Raw genomic sequence first — 17,046 nt, forward strand, 5'->3', positions numbered from 1 at the left:
CCTCGAAACCTTAACGAACCCACTGAGCCGTGCTGCCAAAGAGCTGCTTTAAACTGGTGAGTAATGGCTGTGTCAGCAGTCAGCCATGAGCCAGAGGGTGAGGGGGGTTGGCGGTGGACGGGTGAGGAGTTGAGGGGGTCAGTGGGGTATTAGAACCCCATTAAAGCTAAGTGGGCTGCATTGTTAATGAAGATGGTATTATAAACACTGCAGCTACTGTTACTGTACACTCCTGACACCCACAAACCAAGGTTTTTCATTCATTAATTCATTTATTTTTTCATTGAATAAACAAAACAAAGCGAACAAAAAGGAACATTTTTGTCTAGAAAAACAATTTGGGGACTTTTTTATAGAAAAAAAAATGTATTTGAGCAAAAAAAAAGTTGATTCATTTTAATTCAAAAATGTCAAAAATGTTAACACATGAAAAATCAGGTTGCCAGACCTAAACTGATGCACTAAAATTGGTTATTGGTCATTAAGGAAAAATATTATTTTTTTATGGGAATAGCATTAATGAAGCAGGAGCCAAAAGCTTCTGTGTCAACATCCATGTTACAAAAGTTAATTGCATTATTTTCCAAATTTCCTAAAAATATCCTCAAAGTCCACAAGATACAGGAGAAAACTTCACCCAAGCGTCTCACATGTCTGATGTTTCAGGATCATTTCAATTTAGTACAAAGTTATCAATCGACACGGCGTTTAGAAAGTACGACGCCACTTAAAGTATCCATCCTTCCATCTGTTAAAACAAAGCAGTGACTCTGTAATGTAGCTTACAGAAATGTAACAATGGTTGTTTCAGTTACCTCATTTGCTATAATCTTCTTGCTTCCTCTGCGTTTCCACAGGGGCCCTAATCTAATCTAAAGTCATCTCAACTAATCCGCAGCAGCAGCAGCAGCAGCAGCAGTGGTCGAGGTAAATTAGGTCTTTGACTGATAGCCATCTGCCAGACGTGTGTCTAATTAGTTTGTTTTACTCTAAATTGATGCAAAAATGAAATTCAGATAGGTGAGAAGTAGGCGTGGAGCTGCAGCGGCGTCCTGCTGTTCTTCCAGCTCTTTGAAACCACAAAAATCATTTATTGAATCATTAAGTTAGTAAAACAGCAACTGAACAGAATCTGCAGCTTCATTCACAACTGAATGGTTGGTTATTTAGCAGGTAAAGTAGTTTTACACATAATAAAAATGAAAAATCTTATATATATTATTGAGTATTGACTATTTTCTTCACAGCATTTCCCTACAGGAGTAAATAATAACTAACAATACTGAATTAACAAAGTCAGTGTAATAATTGGATGGTGACGGTGCTCAACTGTTGACAAACAGGACTGAGGTGTTTCACTCTGCTAAATCACCTGGTGCAGTAACACCTGGTAAATAACACAATACCTAGAATTTGTAATCCTACTCTTTGATAAAAGCTGACATTCAAAAGGATTATTCAAATCTTCTTTAGTTGATTCACTGTTGAACTTCAACCACTTCAACCAGTCAAGCACATGATGATCAGAAATTGTACAGAAAGTCAAGTTTATTTTTATTAATTTACTTATTTTAATGGTTTCTATTAGCTGAAAAGTTAATATATATATTATATATATGATATATACTCGTCCACAAGCCAAAGCTCTTTAGTTTTAACAGAATTATTTTCTGATATTTTATTTACTGAACAATCAATCAGTTGTTAAAGAAAATAATTGTCAAATGTATTGATGATGAAAATAGCTGATGCTTGCAGCCTTACACTCCTTCAACAACATCAGACTACGAGCTGGAGGAGCCGTCAGAGTTGATATTGACAAATTTGAGATTAATCAATTTATGTTGGCCCCAAATGATAGGGAGTAAACCTGGGGCCCCTGGGAGTCTGGAGCCCCTGGGCTGCTTCGCCAGGTCCATGCAGGGAGGAGGGGCCAACACAACACTGGACTTTCACAGAGGAGGCCTCCGATCATGTCCAGTTTCCAAGCAACAGTCAAAATCTTTTTTGGGGGAAAAATCACGACCACATTCATCCCCTGACATTTGTAACCATTTGTAATTGTAACCATGGTGACGAAGGTCCATGGCAGTGTCCCTTCATAAAACTGATTTTATGTTTTACAGTGATTTGTAACGGTTTTATTAGGAACTGGAAATGATCTCTTACACAAACACAAACACAGTCGACCCAGAAGAGGTGGACAACAGCTGCAGGTGGATAAGTGGTTGAACAGGATTTTAAAAAACTACTAGATAATAGATCCAATGGTGCGGGTTGCCAAAGCCTGTGACCACATCAGAAACAAAAGAACAAAACATAGATGTACCTGTGACTTGTTGGATACAGCACCTCTTAATAAAGGAAGTACTATGGTTAACAACCACAGGCAACACTGGGAGTTTATATCACTGCCACCATGTACAGTATGGAAAAGCAATGAGCTCAATGGACGACGCGATTTCAAAGTCCACTTTTCACTTTCAGAGTTTGCATAGTTGAAGTGATTTTTTGTTTCACCAGTCAAACACATTGATGCTCAGTGAAGCAGACACAAAGTCTCCGCTTTAGGCAGCTTGATTTTTCTTTTGTCTATTGTATGCCTTCAATGCAAACTGTTAATTAAAAGAAAACAATGCCACCACCATCATCATCATCATCATCATCAGCAGCAGCAGCAGCAGCAGCAGTTGGCTGCTAAGTGTCTGTGGATCTCCTAAACAAACCGCGGGGCCCTGAGCTGCATCAAGAGGCTCAGCCGAGGTCCAATCTGACATTTATCTCTCCGGGCCGTTCTGCTGATGGCAGCACGACGTCGCTTTAGGAAGCAGCTGTTTACTGTCAGAGATCTAGGTCAGGACAGAGAGAGATGGACACACGGTCAGCCAGAGTCCTGCCAACAGTTTACACACACACACACACACACACACACACACACACACACACACACACACACTGCGTGGCCTCCAGTGCATCTGTAAGGGCCCCTGAATCATACAGGGGCCCAGGACCATGACATTTATTATTCAAAAGGTTATTGTCAGTTCAAATGAGAGGAATTAGGATATGAGAACGAGAAACCTCAGGGCAGAACTAAACACACTGAAGACACCAAACAAATATAAACTTTAAAAAAAATACAAACCTACAGAGAAATTAAAAAACACAATAACAGTAGTGTTGAGTAGATTTAGTATCAGGACCATTACTCTTGTATTTTTCTTGTATAGTGGAAAAGTGGCCTGATAAATGTGCAAAAGGACATTCACCAAAAACATGAATGTTCATCCTCCAAACAGCAAATTTTATGTAAATCTGGCAAATAGTTTTTAAGATACTTTCTCATGAAACTGTCAGAAATCAAAAATGTAACTTTAGTTTATTTATTAAAAAAGAAAACTCAATACGACATCATTTATCACAGAAATGAAAAACTCTGTGTTTTTTTCAGCTCAACATTCACTGAGATGAGTGATGTGGAAGATGAAGATCTGCTGCCAGAGCTTTCCACCTGACACACCTGACACACAGGTAAGAGGCTCAGCAGCCACAGTCAGATCCCAAAGGCAGCTTTATCACACTGTTATATAACACACACACACGCGCGCACACACACACATTGATGCAGGGCTGATGTGAGGACGCAGCCACACTGCTGTCGTCAGCACTGGCCAGATCAGATTTAACAGCCCCCCTTCTCCTCATCTCCACACTCCTCCTTGAGTTTCCTTCATGATCCATGGTAACGCTCTCCTCCTCCTCTGTGTGTGTGTTTGTCTGTCTGTCTGTGTGTCTGTGTGTCTGTCTGTCTGTGTGTCTGTCTGTCTGTCTGTCTGTCTGTCTGTCTGTGTGTCTGTCTGTCTGTCTGTGTGTCACATTATTAAGACATTAAAAACACACAGGAGTTCATTTATGCCACATAATAATCAGCTGAACAACTGGTTTATCCATTTAACAAATCAATGCTCCTACTACTAATGTGTATTTTCCTTAATAATAATGATAACAAGAACAGGAAAATGATGCAGAAACAGAAACTAATATAGATAATAGATTATAGATAGATAATAGGACATTTGAATGAAAAATGAAATAATATACAGTATAAAACAGAATAAATAGATAGTAAAAGAACAAAATCATATTAAACCAGTTCTTTTGTTTCTCGTTCTGAGAATAAAAATCTGACTTGTCACGTTTACAGAGACAAACCTGAATCTGTTACTTTCATGCGCCATAGTTTTTCTGTCCAGCTTCACTTTGAGAAGACGAGCTACAAAACGATTCCCGGACCGTCAGTGATGAATAACGTCAGCTCTCATTCAACATCACGATATCATAACTGAGTGGCTCCAAGTATTAGTTTTATTATTGACATGTGAAACACAATGTTCAAATAAGGAGATTCAGTAGGTGTGATTCATGATCAATCTGTCAACTCTTGTCATTGAATCAGATTGAATCAAAAGTTTGCGAATATTTCACAAATACAAAGTCGTCAATTTATCAAGATTGAACTCTATTCATTTGTTGATTAACTAACTGTTTCAGCACAACACACCTTTGTTGGCTAGATGCATCACAAAGAGTGAAGACAAAAACAGACATTTGTGGACAGATCAGACTCAGTCTAAAGATCAATTTAACGTATTTTGGTGTGAGTGCTGTCTGAAATTTGTGATCTTTAGTGTCACTAATTTCCTACATTCTGTAAAATGGTCGAAATCTGGGTAAAAAAAAAATCAGACGTAGAACTGTTGATGGCGGTTTGTGCCGTCCCATTAGACCTGTTTTCAGACTCTCATATGAAGCATCGCAGAGACTCATTAATGTCATTACATAACACGGCTCCTCTAATCATTCTTTGAATCCTAATATTAGGCTGCTCCCGAGCTAATCTATTTGTCTTGGCATAATCTATGGCCTGCTCGTGTAAGCAAGTCTCCACCTAAAACTTGATGGTGTCACTGTGTAGCTTATTATTATTATGTAAACTGTTTTAATGCTGCGATTGGCCCGGGACAGCAGGCTGCAGCCGCTCATCTCAACGGCAGAGTCATCTTCTAAACATAGAGAGCAGATCTGATCTGCAGCTCAACAGCTTCACGCTCCTGCAGCAGGTGTCACTTTCATACAAGACGGAGTCCGCTGCATGTTGGGCTTCTTTTTACTCGCTCAGTGAAATTATAGAAAATTGTTTTTGTAAAAAAGAAAGAAAAAAAAAAGACAATAATTAGGTTTTCTTGATTTTTTTTACTTGAATTTTTAGTGTTGAAAAGTTGCATCAACAAAACTTTCAGCGTGCGGACAATCTCTCCTTTTTCTTCTTTCTTTAAACATATAGATGCATGAAAATTAAAATGAAATCTGGTGAAAAGTTGGGCCACAGTCGGGTTGTTGTGGACCTAATAACATTTCTAATGAACTAAAAAAATAAGATGCAGATCACATATAATGTTGTGTGCAACGCACTTAAAGTAAATTACAACAATTTCCATACAAGTGATAAAAGCAGTGAGATGGTCTAAGACTGTTTGTCAATACTGAAGGTTGAAAATTGGGCGGCTGTTTGAGAGGAAGACCTTTTGTGATGCACTTCTTTAATTACTCTTTAGTAATTATAACTGAGCTTAATAATTGAGGCTTTGCCAAACGAAGCCCTTATTGCGTAGCACATATTATTTGAATGGATAACACATGATTTCAATAAATAATAAAGCAATAATCCTATCACTCATGAGCTCCTTTTGCTCATAAGATATTAAAAGGAAGCACCAGCATAAGTAAATTAAACCTGCATAATATATGAAGAGAAGGTGAGTCAGATACTGGTCGGTTAGGTGCTTTTGGTCTAAATCATGGACGGGTCTAAAAGCTGTTTCTGAGGTTTTGTAACCTTTGAAAGACAAAAAGACAGTTCCTAAGGTGTCAGCTACAGACCGCCATCTGTTTTAATTCTCAGTACAACCCCAGTTAAATAGTATCACCATTATTATAGAAAAAACATTAAAGTAAAATAAATAATTCAAATGTTGAAGATGTTTGGTTCAAAGTATGAGAAATACAGTCGAAATAAAATATTGCTTCCTCAACATTACGATATAAAAACGTGTGAGTGCATCAAAACCCGGGTTCAAAGTTCAGCATGTTTGTGTTTGAGCAAATTTCTAGTTTCCATCTCTTCGCCTCTCCAGTCTGCACCGAAGACGCTGCTCAGAGAGCGAATCAAACCTCTTGTCTTGTAAGAGAAAACTTACATTTAGCTCCTTTAAAAGGACACATGTAATCACCAACCTCCAACACCTCCGCTCTGTTTATTCTTTGTTTTCTAGTTTGTTTGTTTTTTTCGTGGAGGTCTGTGACGGTGAACAGAGGCAGGACATTCATTTTGTTTGTCTACGGTAGAAAAAGCAGAAGGAGATCAAATTATTTTCCGTCAGTCTTGATCTCAGCTTCTCTTATAGGAAAACAAAAAATAATAAGTAATCGGCGTGTAATTGGGTGAACCCGACCTGAGAAGACTAATTAACTGGTAAATCTTACAAAGGTCAACAGTGTGTTGGCCAAGGATGAAGAGAGTTGCCTCCATATGGCTAAAGATGCCCACAAGAAGTGTGTCTTCACTGCTCTTTTAATCTTTTGAGCTAATTGTGTCTCTTTCCCCCCTCGGTCTCCTGGTGACTGCGGCTGGTGCCCGGGCAGACAAAATGTGGTCAAACTCTAATCTACTTAACTGCTTTCCACTTTGTTTTTCCAATTATGGCCGAGCCTTGTTATTGTGGATCTGAAACTCGCTGACATCGACATTAATTTTGCTCCTCAAGCACATTTTCTACTTAGAGTTTAACATGAAACGGTTAGAAAGAGTTGTTTGAAGTTTTTGCAGATTATACAGATAATAAAATAAATAAAATAACCAGTTGTTCAACATAAATTAATTGACTCTGCCTTGGACTCTGAGTTGCAGTAATCTATATTTTTTGTATTAATAATGGATCAAATGTGTAACATGCTGCTCATTTGGGCTGTAGCCAGGATTTATAGCAGCTGTGATTCACCACACTTTACTATTTTTGTTTCACTCTCAGAGAAAAAGCTCTGATAAACCCATTATCCACGACCTGCTCATCAGCAGACACACACACACACACACACAGTCAGAGACCAGCTGGTGAACACAGCGGAGCGTCTAGCAGCTACAGAGCCAGAGACGTCCCTCAGGAGTTTGTAGAGAAACAGAACTAAAAGACGGATGGAAGTGTTGCTAACATAGCTACTTAAAAAGTGATATGTCATGTTGTGTTTACTGATGTCAGAGGTTCGAATTCCCGCACTAACCCCCGACCCAAAGAAACTTTGACAAGTCAACAGAAAAAGTCTGTAAAGTTTTTAGGGTTTTTTTTGTATTTTTTTTGTTTTAATTTTAAAGTTGTATTTTATTTGAATACAGTTGTCAAAATGCATTTTAAATGTGTCTCCTCAGTGTTGGGTTCTGGATCTGCCCAAACCCACAGAGATACTCACCAACTGTACATATTTATATTATATTTATATTTTCATAAATTTTTATATTTTTTCTTCTTACTATGTTTAATGTTATGCACCAAAAAACCCAAAGAAAATTCTTCGTATGTGAAAACATACTTGGCAACAAACCTGATTCAGATTCAGATCCAGATCCAGATCCAGATTCAGATTCAGATTCAGATCCAGATCAGCTCTGCTGCCTTTATTTGTCTGTTCGCTCATTGCTCTGGTTTTTCTGGCCAAAACACTAGACAGAGTTAGTGATTAGCTTGTGTAGACGTAGACGTTAAAGAGACACAGGAGTCTGTGGAGACAAAACAAAAACACTGGTGTGGCCAAAAACAGGACTCCAAATGAATGTAAATGCTGCAGTGTTTCTGTTAGATGCAGATCTACGGGGCAATAACATGTTAGATGTTGTGGTTTCATCTTGGTCATCTGCCCCCACAGTGACATAAACATCAAGTAATGCAAGTGCTCGTATGTCCGATGTGAAATCAGCCATTAGTGCAGTTACTGACACGTGTCCCGAGCCACACAACAAACAGCAAACAGTAAAAAACAAACAAAGAGTCGGTGCAGATGCCAGCGGGCAGATGTCAGAACCACGGCAGCTCGCGTCCTCTTCCGATTAGATTCATTCACTTGAACCACTCAACTGTGTGAAGAGACAAATGATGAAAACGGGCAGAAAGTTGCACGAGCGTTGGACCGTCAGGCGATGATCGTACCGTCACTAAAAACTGAGGCGTAGTTCGACACCTGCTTTGAATTTTAGAGCTGGATATTTTTTGACTTTTACAGTTGATGCTCTGTGACTTTTCTCCAATTTGATTTTCACAATCATTGCTAGGAAAGAGGGTTTTTAATGGCTTGTTTCTCTTTGTTTGTCTGGTCTTGTTTTAATCATAGCAATAATGTGCAGTGCTTTTTAGCTGCAGATTGTCTGACATTTTAGTAAACAACAAGTCATTTTCATTCAAATGTGATTACAAAGCTGCATGTTTCATATTTCTCTCCCTGGTTCTTGGCAGCTGCTCCCTATGTAAAAGACATGTATGATGATCCGAGTTTCTTTATAATAAATGGGAGACCGTCATGAATTAGCCAAATGAGCCCCAGCCAAAACATCAGCCATTCAAAACTCTATTATTCCCTCTGTGACCTTTTTCCTCTGTCGGAGGAGAGAGAAGCGGGTGATCTCCAGTTTGTCAAAAAAGAGCAAAGTAGGAGTTAATAAGCAGCTCCTCAGCAAACACTGGGATTCATTATGAATGGGAGGCAATCATACAGATCAAATATACGGCTGGGGGGAAATGGAGCTGGAATTCGGAGGCGAAAAGGAGGCAAAAGGAGGGGAAATACAAATCGAAGAGGCTGGTAAATATAATAATGTGCGCCTCATGTAATCATTCCTTTAAATGCAGATACCGAAGAGGAGTGTTGACTGATGGATGCCCTCGTGGACAGAGGAGACGGAGGGAGATGGAGCAGGATGGGAACTGGTCTAAAGTTACAGCTCTTCCACTAGAGAGCTTTAAGAGTCATCACTGTTATTTCTTTTCTCTTTTTTTTCCCCCTGTTGTTGTTTGCAGACTCGATGAAGATCCCCAGTCCGATCAGCACCAACGTTCTGGCAATGTGACTGATTGATCCAGTAGATGAACAGTAAAGATTAAGAGGATGACAAATAGGCATGCTGCTTACACAGCGCTTGGGGCTAATCCTCCCCCTCCACCCCCTGGACTCCCTTTTGAGGAGCTGCCACCGAGGAGCACCCACAGACAGTGACTGACCCCGACGGCCAGAGGGAGGACACACAACCTGTTGACGTGCAACAAGTGTCAGCCCCGAGCTCATGGCAGGACCCCAGCCCATCTGCATCTCCGCACCAGAGCCCACAGCACAGTAGAGGCTCAACCCGCCATCTGTCCACCGGGGGAACCACCGGAGACCCCTTACAGCTACACCGCTCAACTTTTCACTAAACTCAAAAGGAACTTGAACTTCGGACGTTGTATCTTTTGAAAAGGACGAATACTTTACAACAAAGTTTCTCATCTCCAGCCGTCACCGATCGAGGAGACGTTTTTCAGTGGAAAAATGATGGAGGATCACCTGTCGAAGATCCCCATGATGCCGTCCTCTTCCCCCACGGAGTCGTCTGCCAGCGGCGGGACTGATGACAGCAGAGGAGGTAAGAGCGCCACATGCACCACCAGCAGCAACAGGTGAAGCCTGAAACATGGGACACAAGCTCGGCCTTGAAAAAAGTTACAAGGCAAAATGAGTTATGGAGCTTTTTGATTTTTTTAAATTTTTTTATGATATATAAGTTTCTGTTCGAGATACAAAACTGTTTTGTGTTTTTTATCTTATTCATATTTAACTAAAAACCATCTGTGTGGTGACAAATTCTTCTTTAACACCATGACAACCACAAAGTAAAACTGAAAGGTCTTAAATATGCACATAAATCTATTTTCAATAAGATAAAAACAAAGAAACGATGACTCCAAGTTCACACAGCTGCTTTGTTTAAATACAAATAAGACTTGATTAATGCAGAAAAAGGTCAAAATACATATTTATTATGTAACTGTGAGCAGTGCTGTCTGAATTTATTTATGATTAATGGGTTTATTTGGATTAATTCCAGTATCCCTGCATCATTTGTTTTAGTTGTTAATCTGCCTCCAGCCATTTTTTTGTTTTAATTTCATAATCATCCACTAAATGAGATTTTCAGACCTAAACGGCTGTTGCAATATTGACTCGTGTGCTTTGTCAGACCGTGGAGCCACATGCAGCCTGAGCTGACAGTGCAGATGGCAGGCACATGTATGAAACAATACCAGACTAAAATGAATGGCACTCACTAACTGACCTGCCCTGTGTGTGTGTGTGTGTGTGTGTGTGTGTTTGTGTGTGTCTGACTCACAGCCAAGAGTCCAGCCCCGGGAAAAGCTCTGAGCCCAGCTCTGGTCTGCAAAGTGTGCGGCGACACCAGCAGCGGGAAACACTACGGCATCTACGCCTGCAACGGCTGCAGCGGCTTCTTCAAACGCAGCGTGAGGAGGAGGCTCATTTACAGGCAAGTGAAAGCTCCAACCCTCCTGCTGGACCGCCATGTTACTTACTTAAAATCTTCAGATACCAAAATTCATCATGAGATGATCCCATCCCATTAAACCTACATGAGGTGCATTTTGGGAAATTAAGATTCAGCTTTTTATCCAACTAATTCTCTCAGTCATTAACTTTGAACTTTAAAATCCACAACTTATATGTATAATATCAAACACATAATAACAAAATTACTCTCATTCCTTTTTAAAGGCACAATTCATGATACAAATGTAAATAGCATTTAAAAGCTTGAAGCCTGTTAACACTAAATTAATGTTTCTGTTAGTTTATGCTTATAAACAGGCTGTAAGATGATATGTGAATATACCTGTAATATTGTACGGTCAAAAATTACACAATTCGTAACTTTACTTTTTATTTTTTATATATTTTCTGAATAATATAACATACTGAATTTATGTGAGTACACCTATAAATTCATCTATTTTGAGTGAAAATGTTTGTTTTATGTGAATATTAACATTTATACTGATGGAGACAAACCTTTTAAAGCGCCACAAAATATAATTAACTTTTTATTCTTTTTATACATATTTTTATTGTGTCGTCTGTGAATCAGTTTCTGACTAAAAGTAAGAGCCAAAACTTTTTTTTTGTTTTCATTTGGATCACAGTGTCGTTAGCGTGAATATAAGAAATTTTCACCTCCTTCGTCCCAAATTTCCCTTGTGGATTCAGACAGACAACTTTTATTTTCAAATAAAAAAGCTTGAATTTCATACATTTTATCATAAATTTGTATTTTTTTTAAATCATGTTTAAACCCAAGTTTCATGGTCTTTTTCAATATTTTAAAGCACCACGAAACCAAAAGAGATACTGAGTGTTTGGGTTTGTTTTGAGTGAACTCTCCCTTTAAAAGCTTGCCTGTGTGTTTACAGGTGCCAGGCCGGTACAGGCATGTGTCCGGTGGACAAAGCTCATCGCAACCAGTGCCAGGCATGTCGGCTGAAGAAGTGCCTGCAGGCGGGCATGAACAAGGACGGTGAGTGTGTGGAAATATGTTTCAAATGCGAGAAACATTCGCTGTCAGTGTGTTTCTCCTCAGACAGCAGGTGGTCTGACCTTTCACCTTCTTCCTGCAGCGGTGCAGAACGAGCGGCAGCCCCGCAGCACAGCTCAGGTCCGTCTGGACTCCATCGACGTGGACCCTGAGAAGGAGCACTTGGCCACCACACGGGAGCCCACCTGCTCTTCTTCTTCCTCCTCCTCCTCCTCTTCCTCCTCCTCCGGCGGCTCCGTCATCACGTGGCCCCACATCACCTCCTCCATGTCCATCACCTCCTCTGTCGCCCCCCAGCGCTGCGTCAGTCCCCAGAACAACCACCGCTTCATGGCCAGCCTCATGACGGCTGAAACCTGCGCCAAGCTGGAGCCCGAGGACGGTGAGCAGGGTTTGTTATTTGAGACGGAAGCTGCTGCCTGAGAATAACGCTCAGACAGACAAACTTAATGTGTAACTTTAGTGAAACTAACCCCAGATTTGTTGTCCAAACTTGTAGAGTGCCCTACTTCTTAGCCACGCCCCCTCACATTAACACGCCTCCTAACATTCAGCAAGTTCGTGTTAGCATGTTAACATGCTAACAAGCTAACATGTCAGCATGTATACATAAACTAGAGTTCTGCACGAGTCCAAAAAGTGAGACCTGAACCTGGTTCATACACAAAATCTTTCAGATTTGACGTGATTGAACTCTGGTTCTGCCACTACTGAGACTGACCTGAGACCAGCTAAGCTGAGCTATAAGATAGTTATTTTTAATATTTTGTGAGAGCATTTATAAGTTAATAGTAGAGAGATGACAGGAAATGAGGGTAGAGAGAAAGGAGGTACAACAAATATCTTTAGCCAGATTGTAGTTTATAGTCTGTGTCAGTTATTGTCACTATGATTTTTTATATAGGTTAGTTCCAGTAGAAGAACATAAACTGAGCTAAAGAGAGTTCCTTGCACCCGATTCTAAACTCATCTTTTCTGTCTCAGTTGACGAAAACATCGACGTAACCAGCAACGAGCCGGAGAGAGCGTCCTCGGAGTATCACATGGCTCTGTACCCGTCCAGCTCCGAGAACGTGTACGAGACCTCGGCGAGGCTGCTCTTCATGTCGGTGAAGTGGGCCAAGAACCTGCCCGTGTTTTCCAACCTGCCCTTCAGAGACCAGGTACATGATGTTTTCACTGTGGTCTGTTTTCCAAGTTATACAAAGTTGCAGGAAAATAAAAAGTTGAAGGGAAAGTTGTAAAGAAGATTTAAATAAAAACTCATGATCTCATATTTGTGACTTAGTACATCACAGTTATGAGATCAGTATTATTTTATCTACGAAAACTAAATTACTAAATCATAATTCTGTGTTACTGGGTAATAATTATGTGATAACTCATCGTGGTTATATATTTTTCTGGCAGCAATGAACTTCCATATTTCTTGAAACATCTCTGTTAGATTTTCACCGTCTCCCTCTCCCCCAGGTGATCCTGCTGGAGGAGGCGTGGAGCGAGCTCTTCCTGCTCTGTGCCATCCAGTGGTCTCTGCCGCTGGACAGCTGCCCGCTGCTCTCTCTGCCGGACCTCTGCCCCGGCATGCAGGGAAAGACCAGCTACACCAGCCTGGACCTGCGCCTCCTGCAGGAGGTCTTCACCCGCTTCAAGGCCATCGCCGTCGACCCAACAGAGTTCGCCTGCCTCAAGGCCATCGTGCTCTTCAAGCCAGGTGAGGAACTTACCATCTCCACAGGAGACGGTTTATTATGATTTCAGTTATCCCCTGGAAATATCAAAAAACCCTTTACTCCATGCTCTCTCCTCTAGCGCCACCCTGAGGCTTAACGCTCAGATTTCTACACAATATATTTTAACTTCAATTTCATCTTTAACTTTGAGAAATGACTTGAAATTTATATGATATTATTATTATTATTTATACAGTGAAAAGAATGTCCCAATACTGTGTTACTGGGTTGTGTGTGATAACTATAATATATTATAACTTATCAGTTATAACATTTATACTTAGTGACACTTTATTATTATTAGTATCGTCTCCTTTTTGTAACATCTGGATAATTATTCTGTCAGTATGATTAAGTGTAAGTGATGACACGGGTGTTTTTCTCAGTCTACAACGGTGTTTGTGTGACTCATGTGGTTTTTCTTCTGCACAGAGACTCGTGGTTTGAAAGATCCAGAACAAGTGGAGAACCTGCAGGATCAGTCTCAAGTGATGCTGGGACAACACATCCGCTCACACTACCCCAGTCAACCAGCCAGGTAACATCCTGTCTCATGCCTCAGTGCTACATGGACATTAAAAAACACAAACAAAAAAACACCTTTAAGTTCTTTTACACTGTTAAATCTCATTAATCGGCAGCCTGCTCTGTGAGGAGTTGATTTCTGCCTCCTCAACAATGATTTTCTTTCATTAACAGCCTCGTTTCTTTCAACTGTTGCAGTAGAAATTAGTTTCTTTGTTTCCTTTTCTACACTTAATTTCTCCTTTTAAAGTCTAACGTTTGGATCTTAAAGGGCTTAAATGATCTGATGTTTTATATTCTGAACACAAGGCAAAAACCAAACTTACCCACGGCCACCAGAGGGAGCCCAAAACATGCAAATAATAAAGCAAAGTCCTGTTCATTTTCTGTATTATCAAAGTACTTATCAAAGCAAATCATGTATTTTGTCTCAGCTTCACCAGTTTAAAGAAAGTCCCTCAATGTTGGAGTTAATAATTTGGGATTCGGGAGCACCACAGAAAAGTCATGCAGTGTACCTTTAATTCATTTTCTCTCACTGATTTCCAGTCTGTTGTAGCTAATTATTGTTTTTTCAGATTTAATTATTGCAAAATTGAATTTACAAAAAGCAAAACTTACAGTTTTAAATTTGGGCCCCAAAGATCAGTGAAACTTCCTCTGTCTCACACATCAGTGTAGCTTCAATGTGACTCAACAACAGGTTTTTAATTGGCCAGTTGGTTTAATAAAAAACAAACAAATATAAAAAAAAAACAATAGAAATAAATGGCACATTGATAGGTAAGCCTTGCATTGCCTCACAACTTAATAAATCATCATGCCTGTGCTATTCTTGAAACAATATTAACAGTTTTAAGATGTTTGTAATGGTCAGTCTTGCATGTTGACTTGGAGTCTGTTTATTGCGCCTTGGCTCAGACTTGCCCTCAAAGACTCGAGACTTCTTGAACTGTCACATCCTTGTTGTATAAATGATGAGATGGCAACAAATTGTTTGCACATACTGTAATATTCCCTGTTTCATGCAAGAAGTTGATTCTATATCATTTTTTGTGTGTGTTTAGGTTCGGAAAGCTGCTTCTTCTTCTTCCGTCTCTGCGCTTTGTGAACTCGGAGCGGATAGAACTGCTGTTCTTCCACAGGACCATCGGAAACACTCCCATGGAGAAACTGCTGTGCGACATGTTCAAAAACTGAGACCGTCACACAGAAACACATGCAGTCATCCACAATCACATCTCCTGGTTTGAAAGGAACGACATTTCACACACACACTTGCTTTGTATCTGTGTATACACATCTGAGATTCTGCGTGATGTTATTTTCTCAAAGGCCACTTTATTATTTGTTGTCTCAACATCAGGTCGTTCTGAAAATTAAAATGCTATTCACTTCTTATCATCGTGCTTGCTGTCTATTTGTATCATATTTAGACTTTGATTTGTGTCTGAAGTGACTCACGATCACAGTTCCTCCTCTAGTGTTTCTCTATGTTTTTTTGTGCAGATCTTTATTTGTTTGGTGATAGATGGACTGTATATCCCTGCTGTCATTAATGTCACTGTTACGTTCATGTTGTCATGCCTTGATAAAGTAAAAAATTGCTTGAAAATGGTTTTTGATTCTGTTTTCATGACCGCCACGCTTCACAAGAGATGATGTAGCCTTTGTCAGCGCCGACACATACTGTAGATTAAACAGAGTCTTCTGAGACCTGGACCTTCTGTGCTGCAGAGAAACAAAGGGCGCCCTCCTCTGTCTGCTTTCCCACACGCTCTGCACTTTGTTTAGTCTAACGTTTGCTGTGTGGACACTCATTGACATAATGCATCCCCTAGCCCCTTACTCTAACCTTAACCTAAACCTAAGTCTGACCCTAACCCTAAAACCAAGTCTCAACCCTCAAAAAGCCCCTTGAAGTTGTGAGATGTCCTCACGGCGATGGTTTCAAACCAAGGTTTGTCCTCACAACAATAGAGCTACATGTACACACACACACACACACACACACACACACACAAACATAATAAGTCCTAAGTATAAAACGTAGACAGGAGTAAAGTCCTTTCAGTGTGAGTTACAGTTTTTCCCTTTTGTTCAGTTGCATTGTCAGAACAATGGGCGGTTTGGAGAAGGCCAATGCTTAATGCTTACTGCATATATTCCAATTACAGACAGACGTGGAGTTAAGAGCCTGTTAGGTAAAAAAGAAAAAGGGAGAGAGAGAGAGAGAGAGAGCTAAAAAGCTGTGCAGTTATAGTGGATGAAGATGGTTTAAATAGGAAACAGCACTGATGTTGTTCTTTGTTGCCACAAACTTGCTTCCATTGTTAAATATTCATTAATATTCTTGTCTGAATTTAAAAAGAAAATTGCTTGGATCACTTCACAGCATGAAACAGGAAGTACATGTTGTTCGTCCGGATCAAATAAACATAATAAATACATATATAATTATACATAAAGATACGATTAATGTGACACTTAATGTGTAAGATGCAGCGACTCATCAGCTGAGAGGAAAGTATCTGTAACACACACGGTGCCTCTTCACTGAAACCTGTACAGTGACTATGTTGCAGTTCTTTCAAAATAAAGGGACTTTGAAAAGAGATGTGAAAGCAGACATTTGTGGTTGAAGTTGTTGGTGGCACCTCAACCAAATGTCAGCTTGATAAGAGACGTCACTCAGTATTACTTCATCGTCAGATTCAAAACACATGAAAACCATCAGAGAGCCACAACAGAGGAGCAGAGCTGCACGCCTGCTGCAGGTAATACAGACATCAAACACTTCTGTTAGCGACTTAAATTTAGCTTTAACTCTGGAGTTTAAGAAGCTAAGAATAACATCCAGCACATCAATGGTGGCCTTTTATTTTGAAATAGCAGCAGTCGGGCAGCGTGGGTCCTGTGCGTGGCCCTCGTACACCCACGCAGTCAGAAAATCCTGGGGTCAGATCAACTGGCCCTTGTGTGCTCGCCGTCATATGAGCAAGCTCACTGATCCAGATTAAGAAACTTTGAACTGCCAAAGGAGATTCGTCTGATTTCACAGCAAAGTGTGTCACTTCCAGCTGCGAGTAATGACTCCAGTGGCTGAAA

At 40.1% G+C, this 17,046-nt stretch overlaps 1 protein-coding gene across 2 annotated transcripts; it reads left to right on the forward strand.

The window, feature by feature from the left end:
* LOC111655046 (photoreceptor-specific nuclear receptor-like) lies at window positions 1–15,555 on the forward strand. Of its 2 annotated transcripts, none has more exons than XM_023406290.2 (11): window positions 1–56; window positions 858–927; window positions 3,452–3,531; window positions 8,955–9,724; window positions 10,471–10,621; window positions 11,559–11,662; window positions 11,763–12,062; window positions 12,665–12,843; window positions 13,154–13,394; window positions 13,846–13,951; window positions 15,006–15,555. In XM_023406290.2, the coding sequence occupies exons 4-11, from the start codon at window positions 9,631–9,633 to the stop codon at window positions 15,136–15,138; spliced, it is 1,308 nt and encodes a 435-aa protein (XP_023262058.1). In that variant the 5' UTR covers window positions 1–56; window positions 858–927; window positions 3,452–3,531; window positions 8,955–9,630; the 3' UTR covers window positions 15,139–15,555. The 2 variants fall into 2 exon arrangements, with proteins under 2 accessions (XP_023262058.1, XP_087030133.1); XM_087174007.1 differs by having other exon boundaries at window positions 9,123–9,724.
* The last annotated feature ends 1,491 nt before the right edge of the window (window positions 15,556–17,046 follow it).

Source organism: Seriola lalandi, unplaced genomic scaffold (assembly GCF_002814215.2).
Source record: "Seriola lalandi dorsalis isolate HSWRI2012SDOR001 ecotype SW California unplaced genomic scaffold, Sedor1 jcf7180002054299, whole genome shotgun sequence".
Taxonomy (NCBI): Eukaryota; Metazoa; Chordata; class Actinopteri; order Carangiformes; family Carangidae; genus Seriola; species Seriola lalandi.